The 23,641-nt window shown below is 42.8% G+C and overlaps 1 protein-coding gene across 12 annotated transcripts; it reads right to left on the bottom strand.

Annotated features, from left to right (window-relative positions):
• On the bottom strand, positions 1-23,241 carry LOC148319065 (rho guanine nucleotide exchange factor 28-like). Of its 12 annotated transcripts, XR_015839784.1 has the most exons (32): positions 23,041-23,241; positions 21,864-21,937; positions 21,548-21,610; positions 20,608-20,659; positions 18,848-19,076; positions 18,599-18,746; positions 18,403-18,502; positions 18,213-18,299; positions 17,828-17,864; positions 17,326-17,421; positions 16,833-16,944; positions 16,396-16,531; positions 16,274-16,329; positions 16,145-16,193; positions 15,964-16,057; positions 15,781-15,884; positions 15,510-15,632; positions 15,179-15,429; positions 14,312-14,437; positions 14,021-14,138; positions 13,699-13,947; positions 13,122-13,198; positions 12,867-13,045; positions 12,636-12,727; positions 12,330-12,500; positions 12,000-12,178; positions 11,667-11,714; positions 10,368-10,823; positions 8,147-8,390; positions 7,132-7,306; positions 351-485; positions 2-250 (listed from the first exon to the last, which is right to left on the bottom strand). XR_015839784.1 is itself a non-coding variant. In XM_088281745.1 (31 exons), the coding sequence occupies exons 2-30, from the start codon at positions 21,894-21,896 to the stop codon at positions 7,176-7,178; spliced, it is 3,840 nt and encodes a 1,279-aa protein (XP_088137871.1). In that variant the 5' UTR covers positions 21,897-21,937; positions 23,041-23,241; the 3' UTR covers positions 1-485; positions 7,132-7,175. The 12 variants fall into 12 exon arrangements, 11 of the variants coding, with proteins under 11 accessions (XP_088137871.1, XP_088137872.1, XP_088137881.1 ...); XM_088281745.1 differs by having other exon boundaries at positions 1-485; XM_088281746.1 differs by lacking the exons at positions 2-250; positions 351-485 and adding an exon at positions 5,538-6,729.
• Positions 23,242-23,641: the final 400 nt, after the last annotated feature.

Below are 23,641 nucleotides of genomic sequence, written 5' to 3'. Positions count from 1 at the left end.
TGCTGAGTGGGCTTCTTTATAACAGCAAAGTCGAAAATTATGTCAAATGACAAGAATCAAACAGACTGAGGACATCCAAATAGAAAATCACCATTGGAAATAATTGTGTCCCATGTCAATATTATTAAAAAAAAAACTTTACATTTATCAATTTTAAAATTATATCGTTTTTTTCTCCTCCTGCTACAATGATGTCGCTCCCCAACCAATATTAAGCATTCCTAAAAAAAAAACATCAGCCGACTCGCACCTATCAACATAAAGAGTGGGCAATGATTAGATGCAGCAGAAATGATGATATAATAATTCATACAGCTCAAAAAGCGAGGATGAACAGCTGCATCACTCACTCAAGTCAGTCCATTCAAAAAAGCCTGGCAGGAAAGTCCAATCGATGGCAGATTGAAAGAGTCCGGGAGTCTGACCATCATCAGGTGGGCACCCCGGTTGCCACGGTAACAAAGGAGGACGTGGTCACAAGGATGCTGAAAGGTAAACACATCGGAGGGTCAGCGAGGGTCGGGGGTGTTTGGACGCCTGCATGGGGATTGTGTGGTGCATTTCCTGTGAGTGTGTTGGTCCATTGTTGCCATGGCAACATGGGCGCTCATCACCTCATGCGTCATTCTGCGGTGTCTGTCTGTGATTTGATTTGTTTTGGACTTGTACAAATAATGACTTTGGCGTTCGGTGTTGACAGTGCGATAGGTTGTCGCGTTCGCGCAGAAGAAAGGTGCTCCCACATGCGTGTCCCCTGACCACACTTGTTGCGGTGAGTCACGGTGAGTCACGAGTGCGGCTGCATGATGATGATGATGATGATGATCATTCAGCTTCACGGACAAAGGAACAAGAGGCTGTCATTGCGTTGAGGAAGATGACAATGCCTTGAGGGTCCGACCGAATAATCATCCGACTGCTTTCATCGGGAGGAATTAGCGCTTTCAAAAAAAAAAAAAATCTGCAAAATCTTGCAGATTTTTGACAAACTAACCAGTTAACTAACTATTGGGAAAAACAGTCCCGTCACCTAACCAATTCATCCACAAACTGACAAATCTAACATGAATCAACCAACTAACGAACCCACAAACAAGTCAAATCACTAAACAAGGCAACTACCTAACCAACTGATGACCAACTAACCAACCGAGTCACAAAATAATCAACTAACTAACTCAATAACCAACAAACCAAGCAACATAACAATTATCTCACCAACCAATTTGCAAACCTACTAACCAACTCAATGACCAACAAAGTTAGCTATCAAGTTAGCTAACTAACTCATACAGTATTGCTAGTGAACAAAACAACCTTTAAACCAACCAAATAACTCAGTAACTAACATGAGCATCAGCTTTGTCCTGGTTTGCGCCATGCCTATAGGATGTAATACTTGCACTTGATGTCGCTGTGTCGTAATCCAAAGCAAATATTTCATTACGCATTCCCTTTGTTGGTGTCAAGTCTTTTTTTTTTTGGTCTTTCTGTCTTGCCTCCTGCGACGCCGCTTTTGCCTTGAATTCAAACAAGTTGATGTAGAGCGTGTCAAGCGGATCCCCGCAGGCATCAAATTATGAGCAGGGTGGAGAGAGAGCCGAGGAGGAGGTAATTACTGCGAACAAACACAGAGGAGACTTCACCAAGCAAGGAGAGCGACACCGCGTGCAACAAGGAAAATGTCATACAATGAAACGAGTCCTCATGCTTTGATGAGCGGTGACTGCATATGCCTGGGAGGCAAGTCTCTACACAAACAGACATTCCAGTCTTCCTCTTTTGTCAGTATCGCTGACTTACAATTTTGTGGTTATAGCCAAAATGGATCTGTAGGAAGGAAAGGCGAGGATGAGTTAAACTAACTAACTAACTAACTAACTAAACAACCAGATAGCTAGCTAAACAAATAATGAACCACCCAAACGACTAACTCGCTAAATAACGGACCAATGACAGACTAGACCGTTATTGTCATGTTTCCTCACTTTTTATCCTTCAAGACACGTGCGCAAACACGCACACACATTGATGTTTATGCATTTTGCGAGTTGCCACGCTGGAAGGTAATTGGCCTCGGGGAGAAAAACATGGTAACTGCGTATACTCGATGCTAATTAAATGCCTTAAACACACACTTGTTTATTACTACAGTCAGGCTGCTTGCACACTAGATTTTACTTCCTCAGAGATTGCAAATGTCATGGAACACAAAGTGATGAAATACCGCGTAATGTAATTGCTGTACTTTAATGTAACATTAAGTAAAAAATTATGGAATAATATATAGTCGAGTGATGGTCAATAGAAAAGTAATACACGTTATTTTGTGATGAGAAAGAGAGAGAGAGAGAGGAGAGAGAGAGAGAGAGAGAGAGAGAGAGAGAGAGAGAGATTTTCGGAAAAAACATTCAGGAACAATAACCAATATATATACACAAAAAAACCACGTCAAAGCAATTCACAAGCGTTGCACAAGAAGCTTTGGCTGTTCCTTACTATCTTGTTGATGCAAAACGCGTTTGGCTGGAAAAAGTAGGGACGAGGTGTCAAAACTGACACGTTTGGAACATTCCTGCAGGGCGCGCGTGTGTGTGTGTGTGTGTGTGTGCGTGTTGCTGTGTGAGGTGTCGACGACGAGGTAGTCAAGGACTCCAAACCCTCATGATTCACCAAGGTTGGCCGCCATCAAATGTTCCCGATGCGTCTCGGTAAAAAAAAAAAAAAAAAGTCACAAATCGGCGTGGTGTTTTCACGGACCGTAAGCGCGAGCCTTTAAATGCCGGGAATTCGGAACCCAGGTGTGACTTTTGTGAAGGCGGTGAAGCAAGCAGCACCCACCGGCAATTCCAGTAAACGAGAGTTGATGCTGCGGCAAAGTTGACGTTGGTTCGCGGCAGCACACCAAAATCAACTACAAGGTCATGTTCACCATCTCACTGAACACAACAACCACGTATGTTTTCTTTACTTCCCAGTTTCTATCTTGATGCGTATTTTGATCCTCATTTTTATACATTTTTGGTTTCAAACATTTTTTCCATGAATCTCAACATATTTTCAGAAACTTTTGAACGTCTACTCGGTAAGGCTTTTAAAAAAAAAGCCCTAATTTTTAACATTTGATTCAAGCGTTTCTTGAATGCTCATCTTGCGAATGTCACATGATCAAACTCAGGGTGAGCCGTGATTGGTTGTTACCTGAGCCCTGAGCAACTGTGATGTCATTTTCAGTCGACAGCAAGTGGCAAAATGGCCGAAGAAAAACGTATGGATTTTGCTGCTTAATTCGTAATCCAAAATTGCAATATCAATCAGAACACCGTGCATTAGACTAATGGGGGCGCATAGGACATCATCATACTGTCAAGAACATTTTTTTACTTGAGTTCCTCTTTCAAAAAAATAAAAAATAAATATTTAAAAAAGATTTTCTAAACAAGTTCACAATATTTTACTAAAATGTAGAATTGATTAAAAATACAATTGTCTAATTTGAAATATTCCAAATATCTGGGAAAAATATTCAAAACATTGAAATATTTTCAAACACATTTTTTTTTAGGGCTGTAAAACTCTTTCCACCTTTCATCCCATCCTCTCACTCACTCAAGCACACAGTTGTATTTTCGCTCGGGGAGACGGCGAATAATTAACCTTGGGCCGTATTTCTGCTGGTGCGAGGTTAACACAGGAGCTTTGCTAGTTAAGATAGCGTACACGGTTAATATATGGTGGAAGGCGAGACACACAACCTGCTGTCGTTTAAATATTCACCAATAAAGCAAATCAATATTCGACTGTTTTATTTTTTTCTGCGGAATAATCTTGCCTCTAAGCTCTTTTGGCACTCGTAAAACTCTTTCACAATATAAAACGGCTAATATAAAAGTAGCACTTTGATGCCATGCTTGTGGAACTATGTTGACGTGAGGGAAGGAGCTTCTATTAGACAAGTCAAAACCCTGGCTAAGATTAAAGTAGTACTTAGGCGCAAGATTAGTGTTTTTTTTTTTTTTTTAATTTTCTTATATCTCATCACTTGATTGATTGACTGCAGAACTACCTTGACTAGTTGTGTTTATCCTCTAATGGAAGCCATTCATTGGAGCGAGGCATTCATATTAGTGATGGATGATGCTGTTTGCAGGCCTCTTTTATGTTGTCTTGGTGGGGTATTTATCATTATTAATGACCCCACCCGTACTTACGATAAGGTGGTTTGACCTCTATGTGAGGGAGTGTGGGTGTGTGTGTGTGTGTGTGTGTGTGTGTGTAATGAAGTACAAAGTACTTACTCAAGCAGACTTCAGGGTCGCACGATAAGATGCGAAAGCAACAGTAGTGGTTTACACTTAAGGTCAAATCCGAACGCAAACAGGACTCCTGCACAATTCAATTGGAAATCCAACCCCAAAAAAAAGTGAACAAAATAGATTAGCGTCATTGTTGTATTTGTATGGAAATGATATTAAATTGTCTCCCGAATAAACTAATGGCGGATTCAAATTGCCGCGGGGATGAAATGAGCCACTTCGAACGAAAGTGGGTTCACTTCCTTTTTGCCATTTTGCAGGAGCCGCCGCTAAATGTTTGCTGCCATATTGGTCCAAATTCAAAAATCTGTCAAATCTATCAGTCAAGCGAAACCTCGCTTTTCGCAGTGGCTGGAGACCAGGCTCGACTGTGAATTATGAAAATACACAAATCAACGATGTGTGTTAGCCCACTGTCATTTTCCATGGCTGACAAAAACATGGAGTTAGCCTACTGCAGTTATTAGTGGTTGACAAAAATGGGAGTTAGCCCACTGTAGTTCTTAGCGCAAGGATCAAAATAAGCGGTTTCGCATGGCAGAATTTGCATTTTGCGCCTCATCAAAACATACGGAATACCAAAAATGAGAATCACCTTCGCTAAGACATTCGCAAAAAGCTACATCAGCTACGAGTGGGCAGCAGCTAGCTAGCACAAGATTTGGCTAGCAAGTGCTGCCGCTAAAACATCTAAAGCTATCGCCTCCGTGGTGGCAGCTAAGTTACACTTCGGACACGTATCGTTCTCACCATGGGATGACAAGATAGACGGCGAAGCCATGCTAACTGCTAAGCTAGCCCTGATGTTAGCATCGTACTGTCAGCAACTTTCTGTAACGAGCAGAACAGAAAGTCTGACAAAGCAGCAACGTCATGGAGAATATAAAAACAACCTATAAATTGTCCTCATGTGGTTGGAAGCGTCACCACCGAGTGTATTGCCAGTCTTTGCAATCCCACCCAAGAGAAATATACAGTCGGCACTATGTGCTGTATATTGTTGCGGCTCGCCATAAAAGCCTTATTACGGCCGTTCTTCACATTTATTTGGCCACAGAAGTCATCACACTCAGTAAAATAACACACTTTCCTTTCTGCGGTTTGGCCAACTTCAACGTAAACACACGAGGCGGGAAAAGTGGTCTTTAGCCGCTAACATTCAAAGAATTTGATTCTTGCAATAGATTGCCATTATATTATTATGTCAACCTTTTTTTTTTTTTTTTTTTGCTCAGAGGAAATTCATTCAGGAGCTCAAGATTTAAAATGTTTATAAAAAGTCTACACACCCATTTTCAAATGCCATTTTTTCAGAGACCACAAAATGCTGTTCTAGTAGGCTTTTTTCTGACATTTTTGCCCAATTGAGCAAAATAGGCTAACTGGTCACATTAGTGATGTAAAAATGGTTCATCTTTGTCTCATATTTCAACATCACAAAAACAAGCATTTGAACAAGGGCGTGAAGACATTTGATATCCAAAATATGTACTTTTGAGAATGATGCGACAACATATTTTGTTGCGGACCCCCAAGCTATGGCGAGCAGACCCTTGTTGGTCAAATAGAAGCGCATCAATAGCTCCACTGCTCAACTGTGTTCAATATGTGAGTCAATCTAAGCTTCTAGTAGAAGGAAACAAATCAAAGGTGAAAGCTGGTAAAAGTAGGCTGTAGCGCCGTAAAACGGCGGCCCGCCGGAGCCGAGTCTTCGAAATTGATGAGGTGATGAGATGAGATTCGCTTGGGGCCTCCGGAGGAAGGAGCCGTCGCTGCAATCTGAATTTTAACGGGCGACAGAGATGATAAACATGACGGATGACGAACGGAGTGAGGGTGGACTATTTTAGTTTGAGTACCGTAATCCTCCACATACTCGCAGTTCGTAAATCATGTTATTTTTTTCTGTGGAATCTATCCTCTGGCTATTTGTTAAAAATGAATCCTTGTGCAATGATCTATACCGGAGTGAACCGAGGAGATTAATGTCGTGCTTCGGCACCCTCTTTTCACTTCTGATTCCCAAGAAACTATCTTGAAGTGAACTGAGGAGCTCCATCTCTTGCTTTGGCGTCATCTTGGCACTAGGGATGAAAACTACGTTGAAGTGAGTTATGGAGCTCCATGGCACCATATTTTGTAGCAGGTTGGCAACTATAAACCTTTTTCTTATTATTTTGACATCTTTATAAGAGTTAAAAGCAGAACTATCACATGGGGTTGGCTGGTGTTGGTTGATCCACTGAAGACGTGCTTGGTGGTCGGACAGGAAGTCATTGATATGCGCGCACCTGCCGCTCCTCTACCTGTCACCACTGGCAACCGCACGTCTACCGTAGATGGCGCTGGGCTGAAAATACGTCTCTGCAGTCCAACAGGAGTCACACGTTGTTGTTGGAGGCCAGTTTATCAGCTGCTCAAGTGCCACATTTGATTTTTAAAAAAAAGGACAAAACGGCTAAGTCAGAAAATAAAAAAAATAATGAAATGTTGTACGTTAAAGTACTTCATTCTAATAAGAATATATTAATTAATTCCTGAGTTTTGTATCATATTGTCTGTAATTGTTTTAGTAGAATTAATTAAGCAAGTATTTATAGAAATGAAAATATTTTTCATTTTTAATCCCTTTTCGCATTTTATTCTTTGCAACCATTTTATTTACAATAAATAAATGAAACCATTGTGTAAGGAGCTATTTAAAAAAAATACATTTAAATGAACCAAATGAATGAAAAATAAAAATAAAAATATGATTTAACATTTGCTAATATAAATGTTAATATGCAAACTCTGTACTGTACATTATACTTACTGCTCACAGATTTAAACAGGCCGTGACAAATCTGACGTTAAGGTTCAGAGGTACATGACTGCTTCCTCTCGGCCCTGCTCGTCGCCACTGTCTGTCTCCATGGAAACCGGACGTCCAAGGTCAGGGGTTAGCCCGCTCGCTGATGATGACCACGCTTCGAGCGCGTAGCGTTGATCTGAGGCCAAGTCGCAAACAAGGAAAGGCGTAATGAATAACTATGAGGACTACAAGAAGTAACATCATCATAAAAGCCAGGATGCATAACCACAATGCAACGAAATAATAACAATAACCAGGGGGGCAACACAATCAAGGTATTTTGGGGCCTCGTGTATGCAAAGGTGCGTTGGTTAATTTCCAGCTGCTCTCTGAATTCCTCCCGGGGATCAATAACACTGTTTTAAGGACTTTTGGAGGTGGCCATGCGTGTGTACTGGGCCAGGTGCGCTGTCACGGTAACAGATGGCGTGAACTATAAATTGCCTGATTGTGTCCCTGAAGGCGACTATGCGTGTGTGTGTGTGTGCGTGTGTGTGTTTGATGAATGATATTAAGTGTACATTAGAGAAGGGGTGTGAGTGTGAAAGATGATATGTCAGCATTGAACCAGCGAGCCCTTAGATGTGCTCTTTAAAAGCCACGGCATGTATGGAGCAACTTCATCTGTTGTTGCTATGGTGACAACCCCCCCTACCCCCACCTTTACACCAGGATATACTCTCATTTTAGCACGAGCATCAGCACCACCTAATTTAGCACCCCCGAAAGCCATGGCAACTCCTGTTAAACAAAATGGTTGTTGCGTCTACATCAGTGGTCACACAGCGGTTCCAGGCAGTGGTCCAGAATTTGTCAGGTGACACTGATTAACTGGAAGGACAGATCAGATGCCAACCTTGAGAACCTTACGTGTGTATACTGATTTGTTGACCTTCTCACAGGTTTTCATGTGTGCTGATAGCAAAGATTAAAGCACTATTGATGATGCATAACTCATGAAAACGTGAGAACTTACCAAACGAAACACACCCTGATGTCCGGTACTGTTCGCCCGGGTCGGGATCGAAGACCGAGGTGTCGTCAGAGGGGGCACGGGCGAGCGGTTTTCTGCTGTTGGACCTGGCCAGCAGCAGTTCGAGGCAATTGTGCGCGCTGGCGTCGCTCCATTTGAGCTTGTTGTTGTTGTCGATGCGGACGAGGCCGCCACTGGACAGCGACGCCCCGTTCACAAATCCACAATCACTTCCTATGTGTGAGTTCTAGAAAAAAGATGGAGAAAAAAGTGCTGCACAAATGAGTCCACTTTTTGTACCAAATATATAACAAGCAACAGTTTAGCAAAAAGTGAATAAGTCGAATAGCTTAGTGCAAAAACACAATGCAAAATAAATAATAAATTATTCCAAGAAAACCAGCAGTTCTAACCTTTTAAACAATTTGTGTTGGAACACACGATGCGGCAACACATGTAGACAGAGCAAATAACAATACTCACAGGAGCCCATTATTTATCCTGTTAAAAAAAAAAACAACTAATATTGGTGAAGCTTACTGAATTATTTTGTTGTGAACATCTTTTTCCCCGTAATATTTCAGTATGTGTTATACTCCCCCTGGTGGCAGAGGCACGCACAGCAGGCAGTGCACGATGTCATTGGGTACTGAAGCATAAAATCATCTCCAGATAATAAAAATATTTTTAAAAAAATCCGACATATAAAGAAAATAAGCTAGAAAAAAGTAAAAACAAAAAAGTAAAAAAGAAAACAAATAATGCGAAGAACGTGGCAGTTAACAGTCGGACATTGGATTGGCTAAAATACCCTTTGACATTCAGAACCGGCAGCATGAGGTTAGAATTGGAAAAATAAATGTTAAGGCAGAGAAAACCTTGTCATGAATACATGAAAAAAAAAACATACGTCTAAAAATGCCTTTGCAAAAGTCACCAAAAGGACATGGCAATTTGTACGTTTCGGACAATTTGTTTCTTCAAGCTTCTGATTAGCCACAAGGCCCTTGTGGTTGCCATTTCTACAGACCGACGACAGAGGTAAAAAAAAACGTGCCAGCGCTTTGGCTCCCCGAGCGCTTACGAGCTTGTCACATTGACATGACTCGCAGCCAATTAGAGCAGGCTTGAGAGTTCACCCCGTGACCTGTTGCCTCGAGCTTGCCAAGCTGCTTGTCAACTCCAGTGTTGCCTAGCAACTAGAAATGAACCCCCCCCCCCCAAAAAAAAAAAGAAGAAATAACAAATAAAAGAAACCAGGTGAGCCATCACCCAGGCTGTGCGGACTAAATCAAGTGTTTTGAGACAAAAAAATATCGCAGACACTATAAGCGTAGCTCAGAGGGTAAAGTACGGCCCTTGTGAGTCATGTAATAGGCAGGCTTCTGCTTAAAAGCAAAAAAAGTGAGGAAAAACCAGCTGAAGTTCATTTGGGGTTAAACAGACACTTGAAATGCTGGCAGGCGTGTGCTGACTCCAATTAGCATAAGTTTGAATGTAACTGGTACATTTTGAGCACAGTCACAACTTTATTTACTTTTTATTTCACCTTCTTTCTGTTTTTGTTTTTTTACTTTCTTCTCTCCGAAAAAATCTATTGAATTGTTTCAGTGATGGCTCACATTGATGCTTAAACATGGTCCTTGACTAAAAGTTAGCCCATCCCTTGCCTAGCTTGAAGCCCCACGGGGAACAGTGAGCCCTTTTATCCCCCATTTTCCCCCCACTGCTTTTCGGACACAGAGGCAATCATTGAGGAACCTTTCAGGCCCCGGCGCTTTTAATTATTGCAGCGGGGCTTTTTATTTGCTGCACTTTAATTACCATCCATCACGTAGATGTTTATTGGCGTGCGGCGGCGGGGACAAATGGAGCTGAAATGGCGCTCATTATCGTAGCTCGTACATCAAGAGCAGTGGAAGGTGCCGTGTTTGCCGGACCATTCCGGACCGGCTCCATTAATCCTTAGGGAAAACTGTGGTCTTAAAGAGGGTGTTGTCCATGGTTGCCTTGCATTAGGCTTCTTTCTTATCGAATGAAAAAAAAAAAAAAAGATTCCGCTCAATAATTCAACAATCTCCTAATTCTTAAAATGCCTGTTTATATTGTTTTTTTTTTCTTCTTAGATTTGTTACTGCTTGTATTATGACATTGACTACTTATGAACAAGACCTATCATGAATAGCAAAAAAAAAAAGATGTGATTGACGTTAGCCACGCCCACCTGCTTGTCATCCAGCGGGATGATGCCGTCGGGTAGACTGCGCTGTCGGTTGTGCCTCAACGTGTGGAGGACCTTGTTGTGGTTCTCCAGATGCTCTCTCTCACTTTCCACACTCATCTGGCTCTGCCGGAGCCTCTCCAGGTCATGCCGGTACTCCTCCTGACGCCGGTCCAGCATCTCTCGCTCGCGTCGCAGCCCCTCCGCCAGCAGGTGGCACCGGCGTTCCCGCTCCTCAACATTGGTCTCTTTCTCGCCCAGCCGGGTCTCCCAAGTGTGGCACTCCCTCTCCCAGCGCTCCTGGCTTCTTGCCGTGTCCTCCTTGCACTTGTCCAGGTGGTGCCGAGAATCCTGTTGATCGCCGGCCTGGGCGTTCACTGGGCGCTGGGGTAGGAGTGTGTGTTCGTGGAGGAGGAACCTCTGGAGCTCGTAGCAGCTGTCCTGGATGGTCACTGCGGCCTGGAGCGCAGAAAAACAAGTGCATTTGAATGTGACGGCTCACCTGAGATGCGCAGGTGATTGCGGGCAGGATGCGGATGCTTTGAATATGAAAATGACAAAGTGGGCCCGAGAGCACCTGCACCTAAAAACCTGGTGTCCAAATTTATTCCTCCGATGGCCGTACACAGAGAAATGAAAGGCCATGCTTATTAAAAAAAAAAAAAAAGATTTTTTCTTTTAAGTCTTTCTGTGTGGTAACAAACTACTCTGGCAAGTCCATCCAGCCAACCATCATCTGTTCCGCTTCTCTTCAATTCATCCCAAAAATGACTTAAAGATCTAGTGTGATGTAAGTTTAGAAAATGGCAAATCGCATAATGATTGCTTGCTTTTACTCAATGGATTGTGCAGCTACTTCTGATGGTGCACTTCAGCCACTGGGGGGCAGTATAATACAGATGTTAAATACACAAAGAAGAATATCACAATTAAGCAACCCAAAAGCTGCAGTAATAGTAGCATTTATTTTTTGCAAAAGATGAGGAATATATACGAGTGAGTATTGTCTCTGCATGTTTTAAAGCATCATTTTTATTAAATTATTATTTTTTATTTATTAATTTATAATGATATATAATTTAATATTTAATTAATAAATAATTTAAATATTTATTAATTTAAATTTCCTGAATTGAACAGCGACCATAAAAAGGATTGCATTGGTTTATACGAGTTGAAAATGTCATTTCCACTGGTTTTCAATGGGACATTTTTTTTTGTGACGGAGAACAAATGTTACTTTTTGTGTGACTAGCGTTGCCATTTTAGGCTAATAAAATGACCAGAAATGATAAAACTCACCTGAAGACTGTAAAGCAGCTGTGTGAGGCTCTGCACACTGCGGACAATCTGTTAGAATACGACACACAACTTCAGGATGAACAAAGAACTGCTTTATGCCTAGTAGAGGCTGCGGTGAAGTGACAAGCGTGAGACATGTGCGCCCCCCAGAGGCCACACACTGTTTTACTGCCACTTTTGATTCTTTTTGTCCCTGCTTTGCTTTTACAGCCATTAAAACTATACACTTCCTTTTCAACATGTATTGTCACTGATAATATGTTCGTTTGCATGCTAGCCAGAGTAGTTTTATTCGACAAACAAATGCTATTTTTAGTTCCTTCTGCTCAATACCTTTACATGGTCACTTTGCAGGTGAGTCAGTGATCGAAGCTGAATAGTGTCAGGGTCCACAGGAGACGTGTCGGACTGCCGTTCTGCAGGTGTGGCGGGACATCCTGGGAATGCGGAGTCTCTACCTGAATCAGAGCCGCGACCGGATTTGGACTCGAGTGTGGACTTTAGGCTCTCGGCTGGAGTTGGCATGGAAAATGAAAAAACATTTATTTTTCAAATACCAGGGCAAACCCCTGCACAAGATACAAACAAAAGTCAAAAGTATGAACACTGACGAAACATTATTGCTTTTGGAACAGAACCAGAATGATAATTTGGAGAGCCAACCTTCATGCAGCGCAGCCGCCAGCAGCACGCTGGGCTGCGGCAGCTCCTTCGGGTGCGGCCAAACGAGCAACCGTGGCTCGCTCTGCATCGCGTCGGCTGAGAGCGCAGTGTACATCTGCAGCTTTTCCTCCAGACTGGAGCAGATCTGCTGGTCCCGGCTAGTCAGGCTCTCTGGCAGTTTAAAGAAATCATCAATTGATTCATCGATCAGGGTTTGACACGGGGGTCAAAGAGGAGAATTTCTTTCTATTTTTATTTGCCCAAAAAGTTGGCAGTATTGATAGTTTTGTCCACATGCTGACACACCTTGAAACTTCTGGACCGTCTGCAAGTAGGACTCGGCGATGCGCTTCTCCTCTTCCGACTCGCTCGTGTAGTCTTCCTCTTCTTCGGGACAGCTGAGGAATATCAAAATAACACCACAATGAGAAAAGAGTACACGAGGAAAGAGGATGCAAGAGACACTCTTCATCAAGTAGTTTGTTTTCTCTTGTATTGTCCAATTTTCAAACAGCTGATGAGCAGCAATTAAAACACCTCTCCACAGCTTTGCGGATGAGCCGCATCCAGGTGTCGCGCTCCTCTTTGGACACGGCGCGGACCTCGTACATCTCGGGCCCAGCAGCCGAGGCGCTGATCAGAAACATGCCGCGCTCCTCGTTGGCCACCTCCCGCACGATCAGCTTGTGCAGTGCGATGACCGGAGGCTTCTGGTCCTGCGGCACATCCAAGTCACAAGTCAACAGGAAGTGAACGATGGACAATGTTTGGAGCGCTTTGGCGGGGACGTACCACCGTAGCAAATGTGTACTTCTGGTCTTTCTCTTGCAGGAAGACCAGGACGTCGGTGAGCAGGAGAGCCAGGACGTCTGTTCAATTACAGCAAGCATTCCATAATCTTATAAACGAGGATTCCCAAAACAGCACAGTCAGGGCGTAACATTAATAAGGATTTAATTTTAATTTTCATAACATGATTCATATAAATGAACTTTGATGTTTGAATGAATTTAGTTTCTTTTTTTTTTTAACGTGTACACCAGTAAGAGGGCGTGTGTTCTCTTTGGGGATGCTAAAAGGTGAAATGGTTTTTCCGAGGAGTGATTTTGTTGTTGTATTTTATCATAAAATTGGAAACTAATATTATTAATAAACAAATAATTAATATGACACATTATAAATATAATATAAAAATCTAAAACAATTAAAATAGAATTAATTGGTCATTCTGTTCTTTTTTCTTTTTTACTATTAAAGAAATCATAAATCAATATATCATAACCAGTTTGATAAGTTACAGAAAAATGGATGTTAAAAACTAGTAAAAAAAAAATGAATGAAAACATTAAACATCCTAAAAAGGCCACACCTTTGAGTCGCCCCGTCGCCGTCTTCCACAGGAGGGCGCCCTGGTGCTTGAGCGTCTGGCCCATCATGTCCTGCTTGCGTAGGGTGCGTCCGTTCTTGAGCTTGGCGGTGCTGCGGCTCTCCGTGCGGCTCCACACGTCCTGCAGCCGCCGCCGGCGCTCGTACTCGCTCACTCGCAGGTCCACGGCGGCGATCAGCTTGCGCATGTGCGCCAGCGTTGCCAAAAGGTCGCTATGCTCCACTGTGTTTTCTGAGACGCAACAGGAAGTCGTAGGTTATCGAATCGCGTTAGAGTGTTCCGCAAAGGCGGATGAATGACAAACCTTCCGTGTATTGAAGGATCCTCTCCAACAAGACGGGATATTTGGTGATCCTTTGGGTGACGAGCAAGATGCATTCTGGGATCCCCCGCCGTCGCACCAGACAGTTACCTCCTTGTTGCTTCAATGCAGAATTTTATAAAAGACAATGACACCGAAACCCCATTTGCGGGTTTTTTTTTCTGTAATATGATGCCACAAGACACTGTCAAAAAAGTCTCTTTAAATAATATGAAACTGTTTTTTCAAGCATTGGAAGTACAGTTCATCAAGCGTGAACGAGGACGTACTTACCTTGACAAAGTTCTGAAACCTCTTGTTGCTCTGTAGGAGCTCCTTGAACAGGCCCACGGCTTCACTGTGCCGGCTACAGAATTCCCCGTAGACGCGCCGCATCTTCTCGCCGCTCTCTTCTGAAAACTGACACGGGAGGAACACGCGGCGGTGTATCAGTTTTCTCAACGCATTTTACTGCTATTGATCGTGAACTGTGAAGATTTATCAAAATATTCAGAAGCCTCATGTGAAGGTGGTTGGTTTGGGCTGAATCATTTGACTTTTGAATATATCGGATTCATCAAACATGGATTCATGATTGTGTACATTCTAGACACATGGTGTTGGTGTTTTATGATCCTCACCGTTTTAAGTGCTTTATCGCCATCATGTGGTATCGATAAACAATTGCAAGCTGGTAAATATCAAGTTGCTAGGCATGCTTTAAAGCAGGGGTGGGCAAACCTTTTGATTGGCGTTCTAAAATTTGACAGAGGGGCCGGACCAGGAGCAGATGGATGGAGTGTTTTGGTAACCTCACGTCATCGGAAGAAAAAAGAATACATTTAATTTGAAATGAAAGTGAACAAAAGCAATACAACAATATGTGTCTTTGAAAAACCACAGTATTTATAAAATAAAACATGAAGTTCGGCCGGCCGGATTATAACGTTTAACGGGCCGCATGTGGCCCCCGGGCCATAGTTTGCCCACACCTGCTTTAAAGGATGAATTCTCAAACTCAAATTCAGCTTGAGTGTTTATGGTGAGTCATCAAACTTTGCTACCATGCTTCGCCGACCTTTAAATGTTAATTTAGCCCCTTCCATCTGTTTTCTGACCGAAACTGGCTCCGGGGGCTGAACTATAAAAGTTCCAGCTCACCTGTCGCCGCAGCACATCTCCCACACGCTGGATGAGGTAGTTCCTGCGTTCTGCGAGCTGCGCCGAGCTCTGCCTTCGCTCCTTCAAGGCGACGAAGAAAGCGCTGTGGAGCAGGAGCAGCTGGTCCAGACAGGGGAAGAGGCGCTCCACCACCTCGCCGTCGAGCGGCACCTCCTTCCGCAGGCCTCGGCGGAACACCGCCGCCATGACGTGCAGTGTCTGGAGATGGCGAATCTCTGTCTGCATCAGCTCTGCATTTTAAGCCAAGGTGGTGGACTCACTGACATGATTTGAACGGACAGTTTTAGGACTTGAGAATTGCTCAGCTCACCGTATATGACGTCCTGTCGCTTAACAACGCGCCGGTCCTGCTTCTTGGAAAAGTTGTGCGCCACGGCCAAACTCCACGACTCGGCCTCGTAATCGGCGGCATCGGCAGCGAGGTCGCTGTAGTCTGTCGAGGGACGACGGAAGGCATAATATGTCAACATAAATACAACGATTCACGCATGTGAAATTGTTTATTTTAAAGGGGAAGTCAAGTTACTGACTTAAATTCCGAATCAATAATAAAATGATTCATTCATTCGCCTTGGTCATACCTTCGTCCGGGGTCCAATCAGCAGAAGACGTGCGCCGAAGCTCCTCTGGGAGGCAGCTGCCCCCCCCAGCATCCATTTCTGACTCGGAGCCCTCGCTGTGACGACTGCAAGGCGTGTCAACATTCTTAAGTTTTACAACGTATGGATTCATGTTTAAGGAACTCGGCGAGGATGTCTCGATACCCGTCATTTCCAGAAAGGCAAACGGAAGCCGATGGATTCATGGCGTTAGACAAGGGCATCGCATATTGAGGAGGGCTCTCACTCACGGTGGAATCTGAAGCAAAAGAAGTGCACACTCTATATATATAATGTTTAAGTGATGATTTGATTCAATTAATTGTATGTTTAGTCTCTGACTCACTCTGCGGGAGGGATGCTGTCCTGGTCTTTGTAACAAGCGCGTTCTTCTCCTGGAATTTCAACAGCCACAAAAAAAACAGAAGCTAAAGGGGTACGTGACACGCTAGCCGACGACCAGCGCAACGCTCACCTTGAAACACGGCGGGACCGACTCTTGGCAACTTTTATGGACTGTGGCGGTGCAAGCTGTGAGACAAAAGATGAAAGAAGACAGTTGGAATATGATAAGAATGTGCAGGGAATGAGTCCTACCAGGGCAATGCAGAAGGTCTTTTCCAAACGCCGGCTTGTCGCACACCACGCACACGGTGGGGGCCAAAAAGGAGTTGGTGGAAAAATGGTGCGCATGGGCGTGTCTGTCCTTGCTGTCTCGAACCTTCCCTTTGGTCTAAAAACATGTGCAAATGTCAGGCTTTAATTCCTATTTTAGCACTCAGCAGGACTCTTATCGTTATCCTGTTTTCATTTGTTGACAAAACTACCCTAGTGTGTTGAAGTTGTGAGCTAGCAGGGTGACACTATGGCTAAAGAGACGTGGTCTGTTTGTTAACTGGCTAAAGCTTAACCTAAGGTTGCAATTAACATTCACTGCCATTGACGGATGTAGACGTCAAAATGCTAACCGTAATCCAAAATAGAGATACAATACAATATCATCAAAGCTAATGCTGAAAGCCCGCAGCAGCTACCTTGGTCTTGGACATCCTGTTCTTGAGGAAGCTGAAGGTGCGGATGACTCTGCACTTGTCCGACTCAGCCTTGGCCGGGACGTTGGAAGCGTCCAGCTGCTCTTCTTCGATCCTGTCCACCAACAAATGCCAGTCGTTAGTTTCATTTAAGTAGAAATCCACACATCCGTAGTTCAACCCCTTGCCGATGTTAGTTGCGATGGTCTTCCTGAAGTCAAAGTTAGTCTCCAAACCGAAGGGACAAGCCAGCATTTCCTAATCTTTTATGAGCCAGGGCACATAAACAATCATCGGCAACATGAAACAAAAAAGACACGCCTGATGAGCTCTTACGCTATGTGCCCTGGCCCCAATGGATTGGAATCACTGGCGTTAAACAATGAAAGCGAAGAATTGAAGAAAGTGAATGAAGATTAGTATTAGATCACACACAAAAGTTAGTTTCTTCTTTCTGTGCTTTGTTTTTGGGGCTGGCGTAAACGCGAGCACATACTCTTTGAGGAACTCAGACAGGGTGAGATGTTGCAGAGGTTCCACCGCCGCCGTGCCGCCCTCATCATCATCATCATCAAGACGGGAGTTTAACTCCCTGTCAACAACACCATATGCACACAAACATCACACATGATTCCTAAGTGACAAAACCACCACTAGGGGGAGCTGCAGAGACACAACATGAGAGACAAAACAAGGAAGGAGCAAAGATCCAAAAACTGCTGAGCAAGATTCCGACGGTGGCCTTCCTGTGTGGAGTTTAGATGCTCTCCCCGTGCTTGCGTAAGTTTTCTCCGTGTACTCCGGTTTCCACCCACATTCCAAAAAAAACATGCATGGGAGGTTGATTGAACACTCTAAATTGTCCCTCAATGCGAGTGTGAGAGCGGATGGTTGTTCGTTTGTTGTTTGCAATTGGCTGGGAACCAGTTCAGGGTGTACCCCGCCTACTGCTACTACTTTTTTTTTTTTTTTAAATCTTGTAATATAAGAAATATTACCTTTTCTCATGCAACTGTAACTCCGAGGCTCTTTGCTCTGTGGATAAGCAAAAAAATAAATAAATAAATAAATAAAACGAGAAGTAGTGCAACTACGGCAAAGCGCAGACAAAGACGCCCGCTTATCTCATTAGTAGGCTGCAAAGCAATCATTTATAATCGTGTTACATTTGTTACCGCTCAATGCCATGATGACAAACGTGTTGCGGCACAAATAGCAAAAAGTGTGACGCTAACCATAAAATAGGAAATGGCGTTTATAATCCAGCATAGCAAAGCATCTGACCACTCAATACCACACACGCAATTTATGTACATGCACACTTAATTAGAGCAGTATGTCGTCTTTTTATAGGAGTTGGGCCTGGTGTTGTTCTCTACTTACTGGCCGGGTGTAGCAGAGAGAGCGATTTAGACAGGGAGAGCGCCTGAAGTAGAGATCGACTCTGGCTGACGCCATGGGGAGGGGCATCTACGGGACACAAACAAACGGGTCGCACACTCGGGTAGACACCCCTAGTGAACCTTATATTTAATTTCTGCACTTTTAATACACAAAATTGACAGGTACTGACCAGGGCTGCAGGTGTCCCGACCAAAGCGAGCGGAACGCGAAGGGAATTTGGCAGACGAGTAAGAATAAGAGCGCAGCCGCATAGCCGACTCACTCAGGTTCTGCAAAGCAACAGCAACAAAATCAGATTCGAAAACGACTTCTTATTTTTGTCCCAAAAATATATATATATTTTTTTTTTTGTCTTTATATTGTACTTTTGAGTCAGTTTCCCAAGCCGATGAGGGGGAGAAGCTGCGAGGAAAATTGAGGCCGGCGTCACTGTTCCTCTCGACGGCGGACAAGGGCGACCTCATCTGTGCGTCGTTTTCGTCGTTGTCCAACTCCAGAGACACATGGCTTAGACTGTGTGTGTTTAAAGTAGCCCAGATATCGATCATTTATCCTTGAATCACATTGAATGATTTATTTATTTATTTATTTCGCACAGGGACACGCAAACAGACCTGAGGCTGCAGGTGTCCATGGGAGGGTCCACGGCAAGGGGTGCCAACATGGCCGCGGGGGGCACTTCCGGAGATGGAGGTGGCGTGTCCGTGGCGGGCAGTAGATGATCCGAAAACGCTCCGTCTGTGTCGGTGCTGTCACTCGTCACGCCGCTGATGTTGCTCCTGATTTGGACTGCGGCATGCTGGGAGAAGTGCTGACCTCTGGATTGCATGGGGGGGCCGTGCACTAAATGAAACATAAAATCTCCAGCTTAGTATGTTCAAACTCAAGAAAAAGGCAGGTTTTGACACAACCAACCTAAAAAACAAAACAAAAAACAGACATATTAAATTACACTAAAACAGTTTATAACCGTTTAGCGACCCGATAAAAACTCCGCTCTTCAGTTTGAGAACCATGTGCCATTGTATTTATCACACACCCATGCTTTTAAGCAATCAGAACATAAACCGTCTTCATCATCGTAAACAGAGAGGACGAGCTTCAAAATTCTTGTGTCTAAAAAAAAAAAGAAAAAAAAAAGGAAACAAAATGAAGCAGCTATTGTTAATTTGTGGATTTAAAAGAAGAAAGTCAACCTGTGAAGCGCCCACCAACCTGTCGTCTTTTACATGCAGATCCTTTTTAAGTCATGGGTAAAAATAAATCAAATAAAAAAAATATTGCACCTGAGAAGACACAACACCCTGTTCCTCGTCCCGCTGTCGTCTGTAGACGATTCAGTGCGGTCGGACGCGAGGAAAGAAAAAGCCCACCCACCAGTAATAGAGTAATGGGCGTTTGCCGAAGTCGGGACTGGCTGAAGGTCAATACCGAGGCGCACTTCCTGCTTGAGCCTTACTGGTCAATACGGCCATCTGCCATTGCCTTGGTAACTGATGATTAAAAAAAAAGATCGCTCCAGGTGGAGGGAGACATGATACATGCTTCTTGTTTATCTGTGGACTTGATTTGATTGTCATTTATTGGCTTTCTCGTCATAAACGATGACCCAGAAACAAAGTTGTAAAAGAGCCATGATGCAAAAGTCAGATTTTTTTATTATTTTTTTTACAAGAAATCCTATTTTCTGGAATTGGATTTGTTGAAGAATGTTTTTTTTATTATTATTTTTTTTTAAATAATATTAGTCATACTTATTTTTAGGGAAAAAGACATGTTTTGGTGTATTTCTTTTTTTTTTTAAGTTTTATTTTCTGAATCAAATTTCTTTGAAAATACATTCAAAGGACTCTTTTCCCCTTTTAAATTGACTTTTTTTCCCATATTTTCTGGATTCATTTGAGGGCAAAAAGATTCTTAGAGGGTGGTAGGAAAGAGTACTATTTTTTGGGGGGTTTTAAGTCCTAAATTAAAAATAGTAATTAATTTCCTAAAAGATGTGTTTTGGGGCATTTCCTTTTGAAAAAGCTTGTTTAGAAAAATATTGTACAAAATGTGAAAAGGTGTTATGCAAATGTAAAAAAAAAAAAAAAAAGAGTTGTTTTGCCTCGTTTTCACTCTTCAAGAAAAAAATTGAAATATTTCTGACAACAAAATAAATACAAGGTCAGAATAAAAAGAATACGAAAGAAAATTGGTTCCCGCACTCTGGGTTTTGTGTGTCTTGTTTGTGGTGAGGATGTGTTACACTGCCGGGGTGTGCACGTGACGAGGGGACTAACAAATGAGGGAACAAACAGGAGAGAGAACATGATGTGTAAGTAAACACACTTTCAAGAACAAACCTAACGAGGAGCCCCAATTAAGTCCGCACCTTTTTCAGGAGGACGGTGTTCAACGTCGACTCCCTCGGCTCTCAACCGGATCTGGAACATAAGATCAATATTAAAGAACTCCAACAAACACAAAATGATCTCGTTATTGGTCCTGCTACCAGTCTCGCTAAAACAGTCTTACTTGGATCTTACTAAGTCTTACAACGAATCTTAGCTTATTTTTATTATTTATTTTATTATTATCCAGTGTGCTGGAGGAGGGAGACATATAAAACATACCGGCCCTCGAGGACCAGCGTTGCCCACTCCTGGACGAAGGTTGTAACTGCAGGTTTTTTTTCTATTTTAATCTAAAAAGACAGGGCTTTTTTTTTATAGAAAGGAAACCCAAACTTTGACGATATATGCTTTTACATTTTTTCATGGCAACCTAAATGGAACAATCCACTTTGAAAACTAAAATACATCCATCTCCATGAACCTCATATGACAAATACAATTTTTAACCCTAACTGGATCAGTTCTGCCTTGGGGGAGGTCGGTCAGGCATGAGACAAAGGGCTGATTTGATCCCTGGCTTTATGGGACAACACAACCTGATCCTGTAACCATGAAATATTCAGCAGCGTATCCTTGTTGCGCATGTCTCCCATATGCTCGGCGTCATGTTGGACAGCATAAGTGAATAATAAAGGTTTGACACTTGCAGCCTTGCGGAGATATGACACAGTGCCTGTTTTGGTTTGACAATACGGTGACTCTAGCACCTTCGCGTGTGTTTTCCTGTTCAGCACGCAAACAAAACAAGCGCACGTGCTGCCTGCCGTCGGCAGGGTAACCGGCAATCGTCAGCTCTTGAGCCTCATCATCCCCCTCAGAGCTATGCAGGCCGTGATGTCAGCGTAGAAAAACAAGCAAAGAAACAAACAAAAACCTCTCAGTTAACAGACACACACGTGAGCTGTGATTGGTCGTTACCTGAGCGACTGTGATGTCATTTTCAGATGACAGAAGGGACAAAACGCCCGACCTCTGAGATGGCTAAAAACCGGCGGATTTTGCTGCTTAACTCATATTCCACAAAAAAAAAACAGTATTAATCAGAATGTCACAGGTGGTAAGCTCCAGTAAGTTATTAAAATAAAAATAAATGAAAATAAATATTACAACAAATATTGAAGAAAAATACGTGTATAGGTGACTCCAATGGTGCGGAATCGCAAGTATGCACGGCTCCACTGTACATATGTAATAAAAAATACTATCATGCTTAGAAAAGGAGTAAAACACTTACATGTAACGGCATCTCGCATCTCGTCTCTTCCATTTTCGCCCAGAAACCAGTCGAGAAGTAAACGGACACTATGACTGAAATGAAGAAGATCACATCAAATTATTTTCCATTAAAGAGGAAGGTGATAATGACTCAAGCAAACCGAATTCCCATGACTTGTTTCTTCTAAATATACACAAGGGTGTCATCACAGCATCATCTTCACTGCTGGAATTTTTTCCCCCCTCCTCTGCAATCAGACTTCCCTCCTAAATGAAACCATCGCTCTCTTGTGTGGTACACGGGTTTGGATTTCAGGAAACGAGAGCTCACTGTACAGTTTCAATGCATGAATGCAATCAGACAAACGCTTTATAGGGACTGAATGTTAAATATCACGTCTTTTATTTCTTGCTTTGTGAGTTTTCATGACCATTTTTCCACCTTTATTTTTGGGGGCCTCTGCTTCAACGTATAAGAGGGTATTGACCAAATAGTTATAGATGCAGTCTTCCAAGGCCAATAATGTGCAGTGTGAATCAATGTGGTTTGGTTTTCCTTCTATCACAAGAGTAGTGACATCTGTTCTAAGTGTTTTGGATACGAGTGACACAAGTTTTCCTTGGCCCCTTTAGTTATATTGACATTGACAGTTGAGGTGCAATTAACAAACTCCTAGCTAACGAGGACTAACTTAACTAGCTAACTCACAAGCAAACGAGTGAGTGACCAAACATACTCGTAGCAACATCCAATAATGAGGGAGATTAATAACTTTCTGACAGGTATCTTTTTAAATGAGGCTACTCCATTCCACGTGGTGGAAAAACAATAAAACGAATTCAGCTAGCGAACTAGCAAAGTAGTGAGCTAACAAAACTAATTAAGCTAATGTAGCAAATTAGATAGCGTTATTTTTTTTTGGTGAATATTCATATTTGTGTTGTAAACTGTGAACAAAAATTGCTAACTTTCTAATCACATATTTTACTGTACACGAATTAAACCAGATTAAGACATGTATTATGCCATTAACGTGTTAATTAACACGCCCTTACGTGATCTACCGTGAGTTGACATTTACAGTGTTCCAACCTTTTAAAAAAAAGCCAACCTTTCACGCCCGACGGCTCTTCAAACAGCGAATACAACGGATGGCTACGAGGGGTACTTAAACGCACCATGAGGCTCATCGTACCTGCTTTGGCCGTGTTGGATCCGCGCACGCGCTCACGTGTTTGGACACTTTAATCCCACTTTTTGGGAGGTTTTTTGTAACTTCGAGTGTGTCTCTCTTTTCTCTCACTCTCGGCTCCATCCGCGTCGTCAGCTGTTTATTTTTTGGCAGGTGAGAGAAGAGCGGCTCCTCCTCTTCCTCCGCTCGGTTATGTAAACATCAGTTGCCGCACATGGGAGGTTTAAGAGTGACCGGTGGCCAACAGGTGGCGCCATGTTATCGTTATCGTTCTTTGTCACAATGACAAATCTCGCGAGACTAATTGCGCGAATACAAAACTATCTTAACGTGCGCCTATGAAATACCACATCCTGTAGACGAATTAAAAAAATAAATATATATATATATATATGAAATTCTGCATGCGAGACCCGCTCCAAGTTTTATAAGTGCCTAAAGAGGCCACAAGATGGCAGCAAAGCAGAACTTGCATAGATGGGCAAGAAAATGACGCACACTGCAATATCCTTTACATCTTCCATGTCTCCCGAGAAAGTGGGCTCCTTTTGCTTACCCAATCTATATTGTGGCCCAAAAAAAGTTACTTCCCAATTTATGTCTG

This window comes from Idiotropiscis lumnitzeri, chromosome 18, assembly GCF_059441095.1.
Source record: "Idiotropiscis lumnitzeri isolate Australia: NSW breed Sydney's pygmy pipehorse chromosome 18, RoL_Ilum_1.0, whole genome shotgun sequence".
Lineage (NCBI taxonomy): Eukaryota > Metazoa > Chordata > Actinopteri > Syngnathiformes > Syngnathidae > Idiotropiscis > Idiotropiscis lumnitzeri.
The sequence above is the reverse complement of the archived record's forward strand: the minus strand, read 5'-3'. Positions and strand labels throughout refer to the sequence as shown.

What these genes read in the sequence shown, in the direction of transcription:
- LOC148319065 (XM_088281745.1), bottom strand. Translation starts at nt 21,896, where the DNA reads ATGGAAGAGACGAGATGCGAGATGCCGTTACAT. An exon ending in CTCTCTGCTACACCCGGCCA is followed by an intron (nt 17,865 to 18,212) that starts GTAAGTAGAGAA and finishes GCTTATCCACAG; the next exon opens with AGCAAAGAGCCTCGGAGTTA. An exon ending in TGCAAAGTGACCATGTAAAG is followed by an intron (nt 11,715 to 11,999) that starts GTATTGAGCAGA and finishes GTATTCTAACAG; the next exon opens with ATTGTCCGCAGTGTGCAGAG.